Source organism: Gobius niger (assembly GCF_951799975.1).
Source record: "Gobius niger genome assembly, chromosome: 12".
NCBI lineage: Eukaryota > Metazoa > Chordata > Actinopteri > Gobiiformes > Gobiidae > Gobius > Gobius niger.
Window position 1 is genome coordinate 24,423,710 of NC_136863.1, and position 17,909 is coordinate 24,441,618.

At 40.3% G+C, this 17,909-nt stretch overlaps 3 protein-coding genes across 3 annotated transcripts; all 3 read left to right on the plus strand.

Annotated features, from left to right (window-relative positions):
• Positions 1-276: 276 nt before the first annotated feature.
• LOC306971099 (cytochrome P450 2B1-like) lies at positions 277-3,008 on the plus strand (the record flags this gene model as incomplete). The annotated part of the gene is made up of 11 exons (XM_079567244.1): positions 277-438; positions 506-668; positions 909-1,061; positions 1,275-1,435; positions 1,662-1,730; positions 1,811-1,915; positions 1,990-2,128; positions 2,193-2,278; positions 2,358-2,459; positions 2,614-2,758; positions 2,821-3,008. 11 exons carry the CDS (start codon positions 277-279, stop codon positions 3,006-3,008), a joined length of 1,473 nt encoding a protein of 490 aa, XP_079423370.1.
• A 2,027-nt stretch (positions 3,009-5,035) lies between these two features.
• Positions 5,036-8,313, plus strand: LOC306971329 (cytochrome P450 2K1-like; the record flags this gene model as incomplete). Its single annotated transcript, XM_079567569.1, has 8 exons — positions 5,036-5,065; positions 5,221-5,328; positions 5,504-5,666; positions 5,778-5,930; positions 6,774-6,842; positions 7,605-7,690; positions 7,924-8,065; positions 8,132-8,313. The coding sequence occupies 8 exons, from the start codon at positions 5,036-5,038 to the stop codon at positions 8,311-8,313; spliced, it is 933 nt and encodes a 310-aa protein (XP_079423695.1).
• Positions 8,314-10,365: 2,052 nt separating this feature from the next.
• LOC306971096 (cytochrome P450 2F2-like) lies at positions 10,366-17,087 on the plus strand. The gene is made up of 11 exons (XM_079567241.1): positions 10,366-10,574; positions 12,858-13,020; positions 13,759-13,911; positions 14,181-14,341; positions 14,414-14,482; positions 14,593-14,697; positions 15,425-15,563; positions 16,016-16,101; positions 16,262-16,363; positions 16,495-16,639; positions 16,714-17,087. Exons 1-11 carry the CDS (start codon positions 10,416-10,418, stop codon positions 16,896-16,898), a joined length of 1,467 nt encoding a protein of 488 aa, XP_079423367.1. The 5' UTR covers positions 10,366-10,415; the 3' UTR covers positions 16,899-17,087.
• The last annotated feature ends 822 nt before the right edge of the window (positions 17,088-17,909 follow it).

The following is a 17,909-nucleotide window of genomic DNA, read 5'->3' on the forward strand; positions in this document are numbered from 1 at the left end:
CCTTTTTCCTTGCCGATAGGGGACGCTGGTGAACTTGTTTGAATTCTAATCAGTGACCCAGGCGCTGCTGGTTTAGAGGTAAACTATTTCTTACCGTGTTATTACATCCACGATTCATTTGAAAAAGGAATGAATGAGGATTGCACCATACAAATTGTGATCTCAATGACATAGAGGTCCTTTGCATAACGGGTGCAAAGTTCTCTATCTCTGAGGTAAGGCCCAAAGTTTATTTACTCAAATCAATTGCTGTCCTTGTTTCACTCTGCTCTCACCATGTTTGTTTCTGTGCTGCTGCTGTGGATATGTCTCTGCTTCATATTGCTACATTTCAGATCTCGAAAGCCCAAAAACTTCCCTCCTGGACCCATCGCGCTGCCTTTTCTGGGGAATGCACTCGATTTAACTGTTGCCAATCCTCTGGGCTACCTTGAATCGGTTTGTATCTATTTAGAACTCACGTGGCCATCCACAGATAGGGATTTAAATTGTGTTAATTTTCCAGTTGAGGAGGACATATGGGAACGTCTACAGCGTGTTCATTGGACGCAGACCCGCTGTTGTGGTGAGTGGGACTCGGGCTCTGAAGGAGGCTCTGGTGAACAAAGGAATGGACTTCGCAGGACGACCTCAGGACATGTACATGAATGATATCACTGAGAGGAGAGGTAAATGTTACTTTAAGTAATATTTATTAGGTGAAAAATGTATTCTTTACTGTCCCATAGGAAAAATGTTCACCCTGAATGGGTTTCCCATCAACCTAAAACATGCACAACAGGCTAAATCCTCCTGACTAGCACAAGATCTGTAGATGGCTAGAGGGGAAAAAAGTGTTGGGGAAAAAAACCTTAAAAAATGTCCAATAAGTTTTGGATATTAGTTGTGAATCCCTATGATTTCTTCAGGTGTAATCTTTGTTGATTATTGTCCGGCCTGGAAGGAGCACCGTCGCTTTTCCTTCATGACCATGAGAAACTTTGGTTTTGGCAAACAGTCGATGGAAGAGAGGATTGTGCAAGAGCTCCAATATACAATCAATAAGCTGGAAAAAAACACAGGTAAACAGTAATGGACTGTTTAGGATTTACAAGTCAGAAAAATAGTATTATTTGATCTTCGGAATATTGGATTATGACATTGGAACAGGAATTTCCAATGCTGCCAATAGACGATGCAAAAAAACATACAATACATTTATAATTTCTGTATGAAAAACTTTGTGTTTTTGTGATCGTGTTTGTGTTTCCATTTTTACTTTTTTCTGTCAACAGGCAAATCTCTGGATGCTCAAGTCCTGTTCCATAATATTGCCTCTAATGTGATGAGCCAAGTATTGATGAACAAACGATTTGAATATGATGACACGTTTAATGTAAAATATGTGGATAGTTTTATAACAATAAACAAGATGATTTATGGACGCTGGAGTTTTGTAAGTATCTACAGTATCTATCTGTCTATCCACTACAGTGTCTGTCTGTCTATCTCTCTACGTTTTTTATTTATCTATCTATCTATCTATCTATCTATCTATCTATCTATCTATCTATCTATCTATCTATCTATCTATCTATCTATCTATCTATCCATCTATCTATCTATCTATCTATCTATCTATCTATCTATCTATCTATCTATCTAATATTGTTTTCTTGTAGCTCTATGATTGTTTTCACTGGGTTCGGTACTTTCCATTACCATTCAATAAAGGGTTTAAAGCAGTCCAAGTAAGCTAATCCACAAAATCTCATGCAAAGTTTCCATCTCCAAATGTATTCAGTCCGGATATCCTGCTTTTGTTTCTCAGACATTAAAAAGCATGCTTTCCCCTGTGATTAACGAACACAAGAAGACCAGAGTGCCAGGGGAACCTCGAGACTATATTGACTGCTACCTGGATGAGATGGAAAAGGTGGATATTCAACATTGTGACCCTCTTTATCAGTAGTCTGTTTTGCATATATTTATTTCCACTTTTATCAACAGCGAACCAAGGAAGGCACCTCTTTTTGTCTAGAAGAGCTTTTGATTACATGTATCAATCTCCACACTGCAGGAAGTGACACTTCATCCAACACGCTGCTCACCGGCTTCCTCTACCTCATGACCAAGCCTCACATTCAGGGTATCATCATATACTGTTGACCTTTGGGATTACAGAGTTATAGTGTCTTTTGTCTACTCCCCAGAGCGCTGTCAGCAGGAAATAGACCAAGTGCTGGGAGGAAAGGACTTTGTTACATATGAAGATAGACACAACATGCCGTATGTTCAGGTAGTTGTTATTTTTACCAGCTATGTCAACATTTTGAATATGTAACATGCTTTTTCTTATTTCTCCGTTGTTTCGCCAGGCTGTGATCCATGAGATCCAGAGACATAGTGACACTGTTCCTCTCAGTGTTTTTCATGAGACCACCAGAGACACAGAGCTGATGGGATATGACATTCCCAAAGTAAGCAACACATCAAATTAAGCAGGATTTCAATCAAAACAAAGAGATGTACTGTATATTATTATAGGATGAGACTGTAATATGATAAAATATGAGGTCTGAAAACTGAAACATCCTTGTACAATAAGATGTGCCAGTCCTTTTTTGGTCTTAGGGGACAACAATTATCCCCAACCTGTCGTCAGCGCTCAGTGAGGAGGGGCAATGGAAATTTCCCCACGAATTCAACCCTGAAAACTTTCTTAACCAAAAGGGGGAGTTTGTCAAGCCCTCAGACGCATTTATGCCCTTCTCTGCTGGTACAACGCAGTTAATTGATCACTGCTCTTTACCTCACTGTAATTGTTTTCATTCCTTTTAGGGCTTCGAGTGTGCCCGGGTGAAGCCTTGGCCCGTATGGAGCTCTTCCTCATCATGGTGACTCTGCTGAGGAAGTTCAGGTTCATCTGGCCTGAGGACGCCGGAGAGCCCGACTATGAGCTGGTGTTTGGCATCACTGCGATGCCTAAACCGTACAACATGAAGGCGGAGCTAAGAGCAACGCAATGAAGACCCAGCGTATTTGTAGTGTACCATGATGCCAAACTGCTCATGAATAATACAGGTTGTAGTCTGTCAGTCTTTTAGGGATTTCATTTCAGACTAAAAGGTTTTTTTTTCCGCCACCAAATTCCAATCTTTTACAAAAAACAATGATGATGATGATATATTTACTGGCAAACAAAGAACTGTAGGTGAGGGTTTATGTGAGTTCAAACAGTCCAGGTGGGTTTAGTATAGAATTAATGTGTGTATGTCAAACCTGTTTACGATACATGCTGGAACCTGCCAAGGATGCCCTTTGTCACTGTTTCTATTCACTAATGTTAAACACTGACTTCCTTGGTGCAGCCAGGGGCCAGATCTGGTTTGGAGACTACAAGATCTCATCAGCTGTCTTCATCATAAAACCTTTAGTGAGCACAGGGGGAAGTTTGCTGCAGAACTTTCTTCCAAAGGGGCTAGAGGTTTTCGGTTTAATTGAAACATATTTCTGTACTCAAAATGCTGAACATTTGACTTTGATGTAAATCAAGTGAACAAAATAAAAATTCAAAAATAAGCTTTGGTCAAGTTTTGAAATTCAAGACCAAAATATTATGTATTAACATCAGTTTAGGGCTTAGGGATTATTTTGTAATCGATTATTTTTGTAGGAAAATTTTATTTTTTCTATTTTTTTAAATCACATATAGCTTAAGTGGCACTGCTTGAAGATGTGTTGATGGAGTAAACTAAAGGAAAATGTTTGTTGGAGACTCTATTCATGAAATTTACAATGAACAAAATGTAGACAGACCCTAGCTACTATATAAACAAAGTAGGATTTCATCCAAAATACTACATTTTATGTCATTTTTGCTCCATTTTAGTCTGTGTGAACCAGAAAATGATTAATCAATTACTAAAATAGTTGTCAATTTAAATAATCGATTAGTCATCGATTAATCAATTTGTCATCGATTAATCAATTAGTCATCGATAAATCGATTAGTCGTTTCAGCGCTACATCATTTCATTATTGAATATAAAAATGGTTTTACATAAACACATCACTAGAATGAAACAATAACATTACATACTGTATTACCATTAAAAATCCCTTAAATACCACAATGCAAAGTCCGCAGTCACTGGAGCTGTGGCTAAACAAACTCTACTGACCTTTTTAGATATTTCATTTATTTTAAGTTTCTTTCTGACCATGTTCATCTCTCAATATAGGCTTTCTCTGGGTTCATTTCACATCCCCTCATCCTCCTCTCCATATTTCCATAAATACATATAAATAAGCTTTTGTTTGAGGCAGAGCCTGTACTCCTAACTTTTGAACATACACTTGTGGCCATGTTAAACAGGTCACAGCCAGAAGAACTTGGCCTGCTGTCAGACTCATGAACTCTTTCAAGCAGTTTGCCACAAATCTGTAGTGCTTATTTGTGCACTATTTGTTCAAACTTTGCCTTCAGATTTTAGTCCAGCTTTTTCAGTATGAGAAATCTTATTTTATTTTTTTTATTTTTTTTGGCAACAAACAGCCAAAGCACATTCCTGGCTTATTAAACTTATCCACCGACAATGCCTGTGGAGCTTATCTTAATTCCAGAAATCTTATTGCATAATGCAGTAACAACAATAGCCTTAAAAGTGAGGTAACGGAATGTAGCAACTGGGCATTTACACTATACAAATGTATCTATTGAAAATGTATGCTGCTTTATTTAACATATGAGGATGTATAATGGAGGGGCCTGGGAATTTTTTTTTTTAATTAAAAAAATAAACAATATCTAAATAAAATAGAAATACATATTTAGTCCAGTTTGAGTAGTAATAGTCAGAAATCATTAAACTATTTTCATTATGATTATGATCATCATGATGATTATGATCATGTTTGTTTTATTTTGTTTGTTTGTTTTCAGATAAGGACATGACCAAGCTGAAAGCTTTATTGCCATCTTGATAGATTAGATAGAGTATGTAGGACACAGTTATTGTTGATAAAATGCAGTTTTCAAAATATCTTTTGCACCATGAATGAACCACAACATAAAACACTTACTGTATGTTCCGTTTGTTATTGGCTGTAGAGGTCTGTAGAGTGGAGGTGGGGCTAAACAGACTTACTAAACACACTGCCCACCGTCCTCTCTCTGCTCTCGCCATGTTTGTATCTGTGATACTGCTGTGGATATGTCTCTGCTTCTTCTTGGTCCAGTTTGGGTCACGCAGGCCCAAAAACTTCCCTCCTGGACCCACCACGCTCCCACTACTGGGGAATGTGCTCAACTTGAGTATGCACAACCCCCTGGCTGACTTGGAAATGGTATGCCATCTGCTAATCTAATGCTCGATACAGGAAAAATCTTTTAGACATCTTTCATGTTTCATGTTCAGAGGCCGCCTCACACATGTGACTTGCTGACTTGGGTTCACTGCAGTGTCCAACTGTCTGATGGCTCTTTATATCAAATGTGTAAACGCAGTGTTTGTTTCTTTAGTTGAGGAGGACTTATGGGAACATCTACAGCCTGTACATTGGACGTAAACCTGCTGTGGTTGTATGTGGGGCTAAGGCTCTAAAGGAGGCTCTGGTGAACAAGGCTGTAGACTTCGCAGGACGACCTCAGGACATGTTTCTCAACCATGTTACTGAGAGAAGAGGTAACATCAGAGCTACATTTTAAGATATGATTTATTTTTACATTCTCTTAAACATCCCTCTGCTTTGAGATATTGACATGATGTACTGAACTCAAACTCTCTCCGTTGTAGGTGTCCTTCTATCTGACTACGGTCCTGCCTGGAAGGAGCACAGGCGCTTTGCTCTGAAGTCCATGAGGAACTTTGGCTTGGGCAAACAGTCGATGGAGCAGAGGATTCTGGGAGAGCTACAATACACCATTGATCATCTGGAGAAGAATGCTGGTGAGTGGACTTTTCGTGGATGCGTAAATAGATACAGTATGTGCTCAGTACCTCGGCTAATGTGAATGTGATTGTGAGCAATGCATGTAATAGTGTATAATCAACCCAATGGGTAACATCATGAATGTTGCTTAAATTTGACTATGGAGAGTGCAACGTGCCCGATGAATCAGCTGAAAACCAGCAAAGCCCATGTTTTTGTCCTTCAGGGAAAATTCTGAGTCCACGAGTCATGTTTCACACAATTGCGTCAAACGTGGTGTGCCAAGTTCTGTTCAATTCACGATACGAACACAACCACGAGTTTATAACAACATTTGTAACCTCTTTCTCTGCGGTTACCAAAATGGCCAATGGACCCTGGGCTTTTGTGAGTTGTTTCAACCTTTCTACAACGTTTTCAGCACATTAGTCTGTCTTTTGTGATTATATGTGCTTTTCCTCAGCTTTTTGACAATTTCCACTGGGTTCGCCACCTGCCACTGCCTTTTACTAAAGCATTTGAGGGTGTAAAAGTGAGCTTGTTCATTACACTCAAGGATTTTAATATAACTGTTACATTTATACAGTATTAGCACTTGTGTTGTTTGTGTATCTCAGAGAGTAAAACGCATGACACTCCCTGTGATAAATGAGCATAAGGAGACCAGAGTGCCAGGGCAACCACGGGACTTTGTGGACAGCTACCTGGATGAACTGGACAAGGTGTGTGACAAAGCTGGGTCTTAATGTACCTCCACAAATAAAATATGTTGTTGATTTCTACTCAACAGAGAGAAAATGATGGTTCTTCGTTTAGCTCAGATGAACTGTTGATGTACTGTATGCTTCTTCACGCGGCAGGGACTGACACCACGTCCAACACACTGCTCTGCGGATTCCTCTACCTCATGACCAAACCACAGATCCAAGGTGCAACAGCTGCAATGTTTTCTATATTGTGTGCAAAATAGTGGGCTACTGATGTCAAAGAGCAAAGATCTGCTGTGGCAGTCAAATTTCATTTTATCTTAATTTTCTGTATTTGAGCTACAGCATCTGTATTTGCAAAGGTCCACCATCTTATTCCTCCTCTTCATTTCCATTTCCGTCACTCTAAGTCCAGTTCCAACAAGTCTTTTTGGTTCTAATGGTTTATCAGTAGTCATGGATCTCATTGATGCGCATAGTGCTGTGGCGAATGGGCAGCCATGACAGTTTGCAACTCAACTCTCAAAACCATGCCACCAGGGTTTAATAAATTCACAATTCTGGCCCTTGCTTCACCGAAATGTCCAAGACACAAGGCAGAAGGGAATGGGAATGTTCTTGCCAATCATGCCCTTCCAAGGCTCACTGTTAATGGTAATAAGTAAGGCCCCAGTAGAAAGATTGGTGATGGAGTGGGAGCATCTTCCAGCTGCACCATGTTCGGCATGGGTGATCAAACTGATTTTCCAAAGGATCTGTGGGGCTAGGAAAGAAGCCCTTGACAACATACAGTTGCTAGGTCGCCTGGCAGGTCAGACTTTTCTCCTCTGTTTATTCCAAACTGGAGACGGCTTTCTTTGACAAACATGAATCCATTCATAATCAAAAAATCCAGTCCGTTTATTGATTGATGAGACTGAAAGTGTCGCGATTGGGTTTATCTCCGCACACTTGGTGGCAATCAAAGACTTTCTCTATTCCTAGAGCGCTGCCAGGAAGAGATAGACAGAGTAATGGAAGGCAAGGACTTTGTCACCTTTGAAGACAGACACAGCATGCCTTATGTCCAGGTAAAATTGCAGTCTTTGCAATCAAGAAAATTTGTTGGACTCGCTGTATTTTACACACATGCACTTCTTCAGTCTGTTACTCATGAAGTTCAGAGGATTGCCAACATTCTTCCTCTTGGTGTTTTCCACTCAACCACCAGAGACACAGAGCTGATGGGATACTCTATTCCAAAAGTAAGACACAAATTGTCCACTGAAATGGGTTTGCATTAAATGTCTCGGTTTGGTTCCAGGGAACACGTATAATCCCTAACCTTTCATCAGCGCTCAGTGAGGAGGGGCAGTGGAAGTTTCCTCATGAATTCAACCCTGAAAACTTTCTCAACCACAAGGGGGAGTTTGTCAAACCAGACGCCTTCCTGCCTTTCTCTGCAGGTACAGCAGCGCAGTTTACCTGTGTCGTCACTAGTGCTACGTATGTCCTTTATGTTCTTCACCCAGGTCCTCGCATGTGTCTGGGTGAAAGCTTGGCCCGTATGGAGATCTTTCTCATCACCGTGTCTTTGCTGAGGAAGTTCAGGTTTGTTTGGCCTGAGGACGCTGGAGAGCCCGACTATGCTCCACTGTTCGGTTTCACCTTGACGCCTAAACCTTACAACATGAAGGTGGAGACTAGGACCTGAGGAGCCTGTGTGTCTGTTGCTAGTAATATGCCATTGCTTGAGCCTGAATTTATACTGAATGCTGTCCAAATCTGTGGAAACTTTGACCATTGCAGGGGTCAATATAGATTTCAGTGACAGAAATCAGCAGCTAATGTAAGAATAAAATATTGTACTCAGCTTTCCCTCCTTTGCAAATTACCTATACTTCATCTTTTGGACTGTTTATGTGATCAGTAGTAGTGGTGATGTCACAGTATACTATTCTTTTTCCTCTCATAATGGAGGTGGAGCTGACAGCTTTTGATAAATAAGTCTCAACTTATATAGCTCTTTTCTTCCTTCCTTAGGCCTAAAGCACTTTACAGCAAGTAGTGCCAATGCTCACACCAATGTGTGAGCTGGAATTCGAACCCTTGACCTTCTGATCATGAGACAACCCCCTCTACCTCTCTAACTGCGCCACTGTCACCGCATGCCAAGGCGCAGGCAAGGGCACCATCACTATGAAGTAAAGCGCAATTTGGCTTCTCAAAGATCCTAAATCATGCGTTTTTGAAAAGCTTTTGTAATGACTTCATACCCCTTAGCCTTGACAGTTTTGTAGAATTCTTTGAAATGATGTATGTGTCTAAATATTAGGCTTGTTATTGATGGTTTGATAAAGTCAGCATCTTGATATACCACCTGTGAGGTGGGCTGGATTATCTCGGAAAGGAGAAGGACTAACACAGATGTGGATGGATTTGGAACAATATTTGAGAGAAACGTGTCAAGAAAATGTTTCATGTCTATGAGTTCAGCTCATGAAAAATTGGGAGCAAAAACGTGTTGCTTTTATATATTTGTTCAGGGTATAACAATGGCACTAATAATAACCATGTTATTAGTTATTATTAGCGTAAATGACACAAAGCAAATAGGGCATTTATCATGCACATATAAAGCTTTAACACTAAAAGCTCAAAAATATTGATGTGCATGATACATTTGCTTTGTCAGTGTCTCCCTCTCCCGCTAGTAATAACTAATAATGTGGCCCCTGCCATTGATATACACTGAACAAAATGAAAGAAAAACGTTTTTTTTTTTTTCCATGAGCTGAACTCAAACACATGAGTCAGCTCATGAGTTCATCTCTTTGAAGTCAAAGACATGAAGCAATTTCTAAACCCCTTTCTCTCAAATATTGGTCCAAATCTGTCCAGATCTGTGTTAGTCCTTTTCCTTTCAGAGAGAATCCATCCCACCTCACTGGTGTGGTATATTTTCATGTCTTCATCAAACCATCAACAACAAGCCTAATATTTCGACAAACATCGTTTCAAAGTGTACTACAGAAATATGAAGGCTAAGGGCTATAAAGTAGTTATTAAAGCTTTTCAAACATGCATGATTTGTATCTTTGAGAATCCAAATAATTTACTTCATAGCCACATGATGGTGCCCTTGCCTCTTATAGCTGCGCTGGTCCACTAATACAGCAGTGATTCCCAATGTGAGGAAATAAAAGGGGCCCAAAGCCTACAAAAAAATAACAAATTCTATTGAACTGAGTAAATACATTTTTATTGGGGCTCCCCAAGACATTTTCAACTGATAAGGGGTGTCCTGGACTGAGGGAATGGCTGCAGTAGAGAAATTATGACTAAAATAAAATGCTAAATATAATTGATAAAAACAAATCTGATATAGATGCCAGCATCTTTGAACAATACTTGTTAGCCTATTGACCCCACCCTTTACCCCACGGCTTTACCCAAATCCAAAAGCTTCCTGAACAATGCAACAAAAGAGCGACAACAACACGATCAAAAAGTGATGAAAAACGTGATGAAAAGGGAAAACAGCAACTTAAAATAACAAAAACAAGACCAAAAATATGGCAAAAAACAGACATTTGTTTTGACAAAAACGCAGCAACAAAGCTACAAAAAAAGTAGCAATCAGTTTTGCAGAGGACCAGATTTCCATCCTGTGATTTCATTTGCCCTTTATAACACAAACTGTCACTATAAGGAGGCGGGGCTAATCAACCTGCTGCACTGAGTTCTCCCAGTGTCTGATCACAGTCTGCACTTCAGCCCCATTCCCCTCTCCTCTTCCCTCTGCCTGCTCTCAACATGTTTGTCTCCGTGCTGCTGCTGGGCATATGCATCTTCATCCTTCTTCAACTCAAGTCTCGGAGACCCAAAAACTTCCCCCCTGGACCCACCGCTCTGCCATTAATAGGAAACATGCTCAATTTAAGCCCGGACAACCCCCTGAAAGACATGGAGAAGGTATGTACTGATTACTAGTGGTTAGTCACTTTTTGTATTATCAGACAATTGTTTTTAGTACTTTGGATCATGTTGTGTCTTTGTGTTTACTTTACTTGAGCCAACAAGTCACGTGAACATTACAATGACGTCAGTGACATTTGATATTTTATTTTTGTAACTATTGTTTGGTGGGGAAAATGTAAAGATGAACAAAGAAGTGACCAGTTACTTTATTATGTACTAATTATCACAATACACGTTTGTTTGCATGCATGCCTAAACAAGAGTGACATGTAGTAAAACAATAGACAGTAGTCAATTCAACTGTGTACTCCACACACAGAATCATGATGGCTTTGGTCTGGCTTTGCAGAACAAACCCCTTTTTCATCTGGGCTCTTGACTAAAGAAGATCCAACAAGGAGCATTGTTTATAATAATTTACTGGCCATTTTGAGTTGGATATTTTACTTCTTGTTCTTCTACTTGACTATTCTTAACTGTGTTTTCTGGTTTGTTTGTCCCTCAAAGGCACGCTTTAACATGCACAGCCCTGCTTTGTCTCGCCTCCATAACCTCAAATGCCCCCATTCATTTTCTTCTTCCTGGAGTTTCCCTACACAAACAAACGTTTCCTCTACTGTAGGACCTATCGCTGGCCGGAATATAAAATATGCAAAGTGTAACTAGATTCAAGCCAAATTTGTTCTTGCTTTATATCCTTCAGTCATATTTTAGTAGACTTTAAAGAAAAGAGTCATTGTCCATTTTTGGTTACATAAGTGGCCCATTGAACTGGAGGAATGCTCAATATTTAGAGGAAGATTCTATTTTATTTTATTATTATTTTTACAGTTAAGTCATGAAGCAGAAGAATTTCTTTTATACAGTATACTTTAGGCATGAACTTATGATGTAATGTAAACATGTAATGTAAACACACACATCTCTTAAACTAAGGATTGGTAACTTTAAAACATAAAATCACTTGTTTATTTTATTTTTATGTTTTTTAGCAAATAGACATTGTATAAAACAAGCCATGAAACAAGCCATGGGTCTTTCATCATATCAAGTCACAATAAAATAAACACTTCTTGTGAGACTCCAAGAGAAGGCACAAACACAGGAAGTGGATGGCTGAAGTCTGAGAAAACATGTCCAGAGGGAGGGGCTCTCTCTATGAACTGAAGGACTGCAGCAGGACTGGCCAGTGTTTAGTTTAGGGATCCCACACTGCCAAGTTTTTGCATGGTGCAGAAACGCAGGCATCAACAAACACAAAGGCTAAACGAGGTATGTCGAGGCGTGGTGCGCACAGAGGTCTTGGCTATATGTACACACTGCTCACACGGCAGACCAGGCCAATGCTGCGGGGCGTGGTCTCGGAAAGGTGAGGTGTGTCAGGGCGAACTGGTCAAATAGTTTACATGATTATTTACATGACATTATTTATACTGAAAAAAAGATGTGGGATAGGATAATCGCTATCTACTTTTATACATATGCATTTATTTGCATTCAGTTTCACTAAAGTGTAAGATTTACAAATAATTTTATAATCTGTCAATCACTTTATTGATTATGGGCAGCCTGCCCAGCAGAGGGAGCTGTTGTATATAGTACAGCAGGGGTGTCAAACTCAAATACACAGTGGGCCAAAATGTAAAACTTGAACAAAGTCGTGGGTCACCATGGAACAAATGAACCTTTTAATATGGACCCAAACAAGATTTGCTTTAACATTGAATATGGAACAAGCAACACTTATTACTATACAATATATAACTTAATAGTCCAGATATGCAAAATCTGAAAAAAAAAATGTATAATACCGGTGGGCCAGCTCGAGTAGTCATTTGGTATAGCCTCGCGGGCCAAATATAATTACAATTACACAGGCCAGAGTTTGGCACCTATGCAGTACAGAATGGCATCATCTGCGTATAGACTATGCTGACTACCACTACCCATAGATAGAAATGTGAATAACAAAGGCCCTTAAATTAGGCCTTGAGGGACTTCTTTATTTTAAGTTAAAAATCATCTGCTACCTCTGCTTCCAATCTGGGAGATAATACTTTCAAACAGCAGTGATTTTTACGTAATATTCTGTCTGAAATTAATTTATAGATTATCATAAGATCCAATTTGATGCACTGCCTGCGCCATTTTAATGGAAGATCTAGACAGCACAAACTCTTCACTACAAATCCTGAAGCCCAAATGAATTGAGCAAAAGAAAAAGTGTGTCTTTGATGAAGGGAAAACAGATTCAAATTGCCCATGTCTGTTTTCCAGTTGAGGAGGACGTATGGGAACGTGTACAGCGTGTACATAGGACACAGAGCTGCAGTGGTGGTGTGCGGGACCAAGGCTCTGAAGGAGGCTCTGGTTAACAAAGGCGTGGACTTCGCGGGACGACCTCAGGACATGTTCATGAACGACGTTACAGAGAGAAGAGGTAGCCGACACCGAGGATTTTACACTTCAGTTCACATTCCGGAATTTGTTTTTATGCTACGCTATTAAAATGCTGTCAAAATTATGAATGTGCTACACTATATACTATAGTCCCTCAAAAGAAAATATATGTTTTCTATTATTAATATTTTTCAATCTATTTGACCACAGGGCAGGAACATTAATGATTTTGTACCATTGTAATAACTTGCATATCGAACCACTCAAAAATGTCAATTAAACACATGTCAAGCAGCAATTTGAGACTCTTTAGGTTAGAGCAGACCTGGTTTAGTCCTGATTTGATCTTGATGTAGACCTGGTGGTACTTGGAAGGTTGGAGTGAAAAATCTGAGAACCGCTATGTTAGGGGTATAGTTTATTGAGAGCTTAAAGGAACAGGCCACCGTTTTTCCATACTGAGATATGTTCTTACCTGAGCTTAGATGAATTGATACGTACCTGTCTGGTCTTTGTGCGTGCCCCTGGAAGAGCTTGGCCGCTTCTAACTTCACCCCGTAGGAATATACTGGGAGAGGCCAAATGCTTGCGTGGCTGAGGGCACACAGTTCTTCAATACTGTGACATGTTCTTACCTGAACTTAGACGAGTTCATACGTACCTGTGACCAGATTCAACATCTGAGGTTGCCTGTTTAGAGATTGGCCCCGTCTTCCTTTTAAAATCCCAGCTTGTGTTGCCATGTTTCTAAATAAATTAACCGAAAGCTTCTCTGTAGGTGTTGTTCTGGCGGATTACGGTCCTTCCTGGAAGGAGCACCGACGCTTTGCTTTGATGACCATGAGGAACTTTGGAATGGGCAAAAAGTCGATGGAGGAGCGGGTTCAGGGAGAGATACAGTACACTGTGGAGTATCTGGAGAAGAACTCTGGTGAATCAACTTCATTGTGTCACTAGATGGTGCTATGAGTCCAACACATTTGAATCTACTTCTGCTTGTCTGTTTCCAGTTTGAGTAATGAAAGTTTATTGGGTACAACTAAATATTTACTTAACAAAAATACAGCTCAATATAGAGTATAAAATGTCATAGACGAGCGATTAATTGAAATAAACTAGCATGCAGTAGATGGAGAATCTTTTGCATGGACCCATTGACAAACAAGCAACGTTACTATATTTTTTTCTCCTGTCTTCTAGGTAAAACTTTAAGCCCTCATGTCATGTTTCACAGTATCGCCTCCAACGTCGTCTGCCAGGTTCTGTACGGCAGACGATACGATCATGACGATGAATTTATCACGCGGCTCGTAAAAAGTTTCGATGACGTTAACAAGACCATAAATGGACCCTGGGCCTTTGTAAGTGGAAGGAAATACTCATTGCACTTCATGGTAGCGTCGTACGGTGGTAATACGTTTGTTTGTCCACAGCTGTATGATTCTTTCCCCTTTGTGCGGTATTTGCCATTGCCGTTCACCCGAGCTTTTAGGGCACGAGCGGTACGTAACTGTTTACGTAAAATAAAAATCTGATTTTGGCTTGTTCTGCTGTGTCTATAAACCTTTTGAGATGTGAGTGTAATTCCTTTGAACGTTGTTTTCTTTTTCAGACAGTAAAAAGCATGCTTTGCCCTATTATTGATGAGCACAAGAAGAACAGAGTGCCAGGAGATCCCCAGGACTTTGTTGACTGCTATCTGGATGAACTAGAAAAGGTGTGTGTGCGAGTAAAAAATGAAATGATAATAGTATTCTTTAAGCGCTGCCGTGATCCAGTTATCTAGCCACAGAGGCACTAAAGCTTATTGACCAAAGGTTGCTGCCAAGCTGCACTGAAACAGCCTGAACCACCACCAATCACTCACTCAAACACCCACCCACACCACTACATTCATGTAGTGGGTGATGTGTTTTGCCCAATTACACAACAGTATGCCCTGATCAAAGCTTGTAGACAGAAGTTCTGAAGTTGAAGTCTGAAGTTCTGAAGCTTTCATCTGTACTGGGTTGTTTTAGGGTTGAGGCTTTGTCAGCAGGCTAATTATACTTTCAGCAGCAGGCTGAGTGTGCACCCATCTAGAAGGGAGGGGTTAACAAGCAGCCTCTAGATCAGTGTAAACAAACAGTCGTTGGGCTTTTGATACTGATGCTCGCTTTTCAATAAAGGCTTTTGACCACGAAGAAGACTGGTATGAGTAATCCCCTCTGTACTATTGATTTATATTCAGCCTGCTGATAAAAGACAATATTTGTGCTGACAAAGCCCCTTGGGTGAGAGGCAAAACATCCTCAACAATAGAACAACCCAGTGCAAATTGACGGCTTTACAAGTTTTGCACTACTTCCACACAGTTTTATTCCAATGTTCTGGTTAAGACTGGTCCACCACCATAGCCACTGTAACATACAAATGACAGATAAATATTTTCTTTGCCCTTACAGAGAAGCAACGGCGGCTCTAATTTTTGTCCGGAGGAGCTCTTCATGTTTTGTCTCATGATTTACGGTGCAGGGACCGACACTGTGTCCAACACACTACTCACCGCCTTCCTCTACCTCATGACCAAGCCACACGTTCAAGGTTTGGCAGATAAAAGGACTGGACTGGTCAGACCTATACACCAGAAATAATCCACTTCACCCATGAGGATTTGTTTGATATAATGATGCTTTTTTTTAATAGGAATTAATGAATAAATTACTTAAAGCTGCATCCTGCAACTTTTTATGGGGAAAAAAAGTTGATATTTGTGCGTATTTGACCTTGTAGTGACTCAGCGGCTGTATGAGTGGTCAGCTATTCCACTATGATGGAAAGTAAAGGCGCCATGACTTTACTTTCCATCATAGTGGTCTCTAGGATGCTCCAGGATCAATTGTTTCTGACCACTCATTAAGCCGCTGGGTCACTACAATATCTCCTTTTTTCCTGCAAAAAAAAGTTGCACAATGCACCTTTTACTGATAATCAGAAAAATGTAGTATTTTCATGCTGCCTCAATAGCATTATGAAAAGACAGTCTGTCTGTGCAGAGCGCTGTCAGGAGGAGATAGACCGAGTTCTGGAAGACAAGGACCTAATCACTTTCGAAGACAGGCACAGCATGCCTTATGTCCAGGTACAGTCAGCAGTCACTCCTTGTCATTGTGAAGTAATGTCCTGCATGACTTGATCCTGAGTACAGTTTATTCAGATGAAAGATAGGCTCAGGGTGCATGATGACGCATGTTTTGACTGCTTAAGTCTGACATATCCTTTTATCATTGGCCGCATTTCAGGCCGTGATTCATGAAGTTCAGAGGATCGCCGATGTCGTTCCCCTCAGTGTTTTCCACGCCACCACCAAAGACACAGAGCTGATGGGATACTCTATTCCGAAAGTAAGCACTCCTGACGTTACCCAAGCTCCTTGACTGCAGAACTGCACTTAGCTGTTCTCGCGGTTGTGAGGTCATCTGAGGCTGTTTTGTCTCATGAAATATCTTGTCATTGCTGTGTTTTTGTGCTTAAGGGCACTCTGATCATCCCTAACCTGTCGTCAGCGCTCAGTGAGGAGGGACAGTGGAAGTTTCCCCACGAATTCAACCCTGAAAACTTTCTCAACGACAAGGGGGAGTTCGTCAAACCCCCAGATGCCTTCCTGCCTTTCTCTGCAGGTACAGCAGCACAGTCAACGCTCCAACGAAACAGTAAGATTGATTGTTGAATAACGTTTTCTGCTATTGTCCAGGGCCTCGCTTCTGTCTGGGAGAAGGCTTGGCCCGTATGGAGCTCTTCCTCATCCTGGTGACTCTGCTGAGGAAGTTCAGGTTCGTTTGGCCTGAGGACGCCGGAGAGCCCGACTATGAGCTGGTGTTCGGCATCACTGTGACGCCCAAACCTTACAACATGAAAGTGGAGCTCAGGACCTCGTAATGAGGAGTCAAGTTGTAATTCACTGTATGACCACACGAGGGCGCTCCTATTCCTTATAATCTGCACTGTGGTCCATATTATTAGAGAGAGTATCAAGGATGCATAATGAGTAGGCGTGGGAAAATATTTTACATTGCTACTTATAAATAATACGTAAATGGTAGCTATATAAATACTCTTACCATCTGTTTCTATATTTTTGGATTTGATGGTTTTCATTGTGTTTTTACATGGCTTCAATTTGTGTCAGCTGACCTGCCTGTTAATAAAAATGAAAATAGATGTATGGATTACTTCAAACTCACTGCAAATGACCGCCCATTGAAAACTGTCAGGAGCCACAACAATCCCAGGATGACGGGCCGTGATCCAAATAAGCATTGAAATTGTTGATGAATTTTATTTTTTCACTCAAATGACTGCATTAAAGGCCCCTATACCTGATTGTTTTATCACAAACAATGGAAGAGGAAGCCGCTAAATCAAAATGTTTGTTATGATCCAAACTCATTACTAACTGTTTTTTCACCATCCAAATTCTTCACAGTGACGGGTTTATAGCCACATTTCACAATTTGAAGGATCACTTTTCAGGGTAAATGTGACAGAAATGTGGAGAAACTATAGTCTGCAAGTTCATGAAATCGATACAAATGCTTTAGTATTAGATGTACAGTGTTTCCCCCCCCCAAATGTCTGAGTTTGCAACATGCTTCGCTCTTTTTGGTCCCGACACAGTACTCTAATATACCGGGTTCAGCGTCTATTCGATGTATTGAGTGTCCAGTTGGGAGAGTAAAAGCCGGCAGTCACCTTTTGTATAAATAAGTATTTCATTTATTTGTCAATAGACAGTCACTCCGTTTCCAGATGTATAAATATAAAGTTTAAACATTTCGCACAACAAACAAACGGCACGGACAGACGACACGAAAACATTAAATACATTATTAATACTTTCAGTTTGGAAGAAATCAGCTCTTATTTACAACTATGTACAGGTAACAGAAA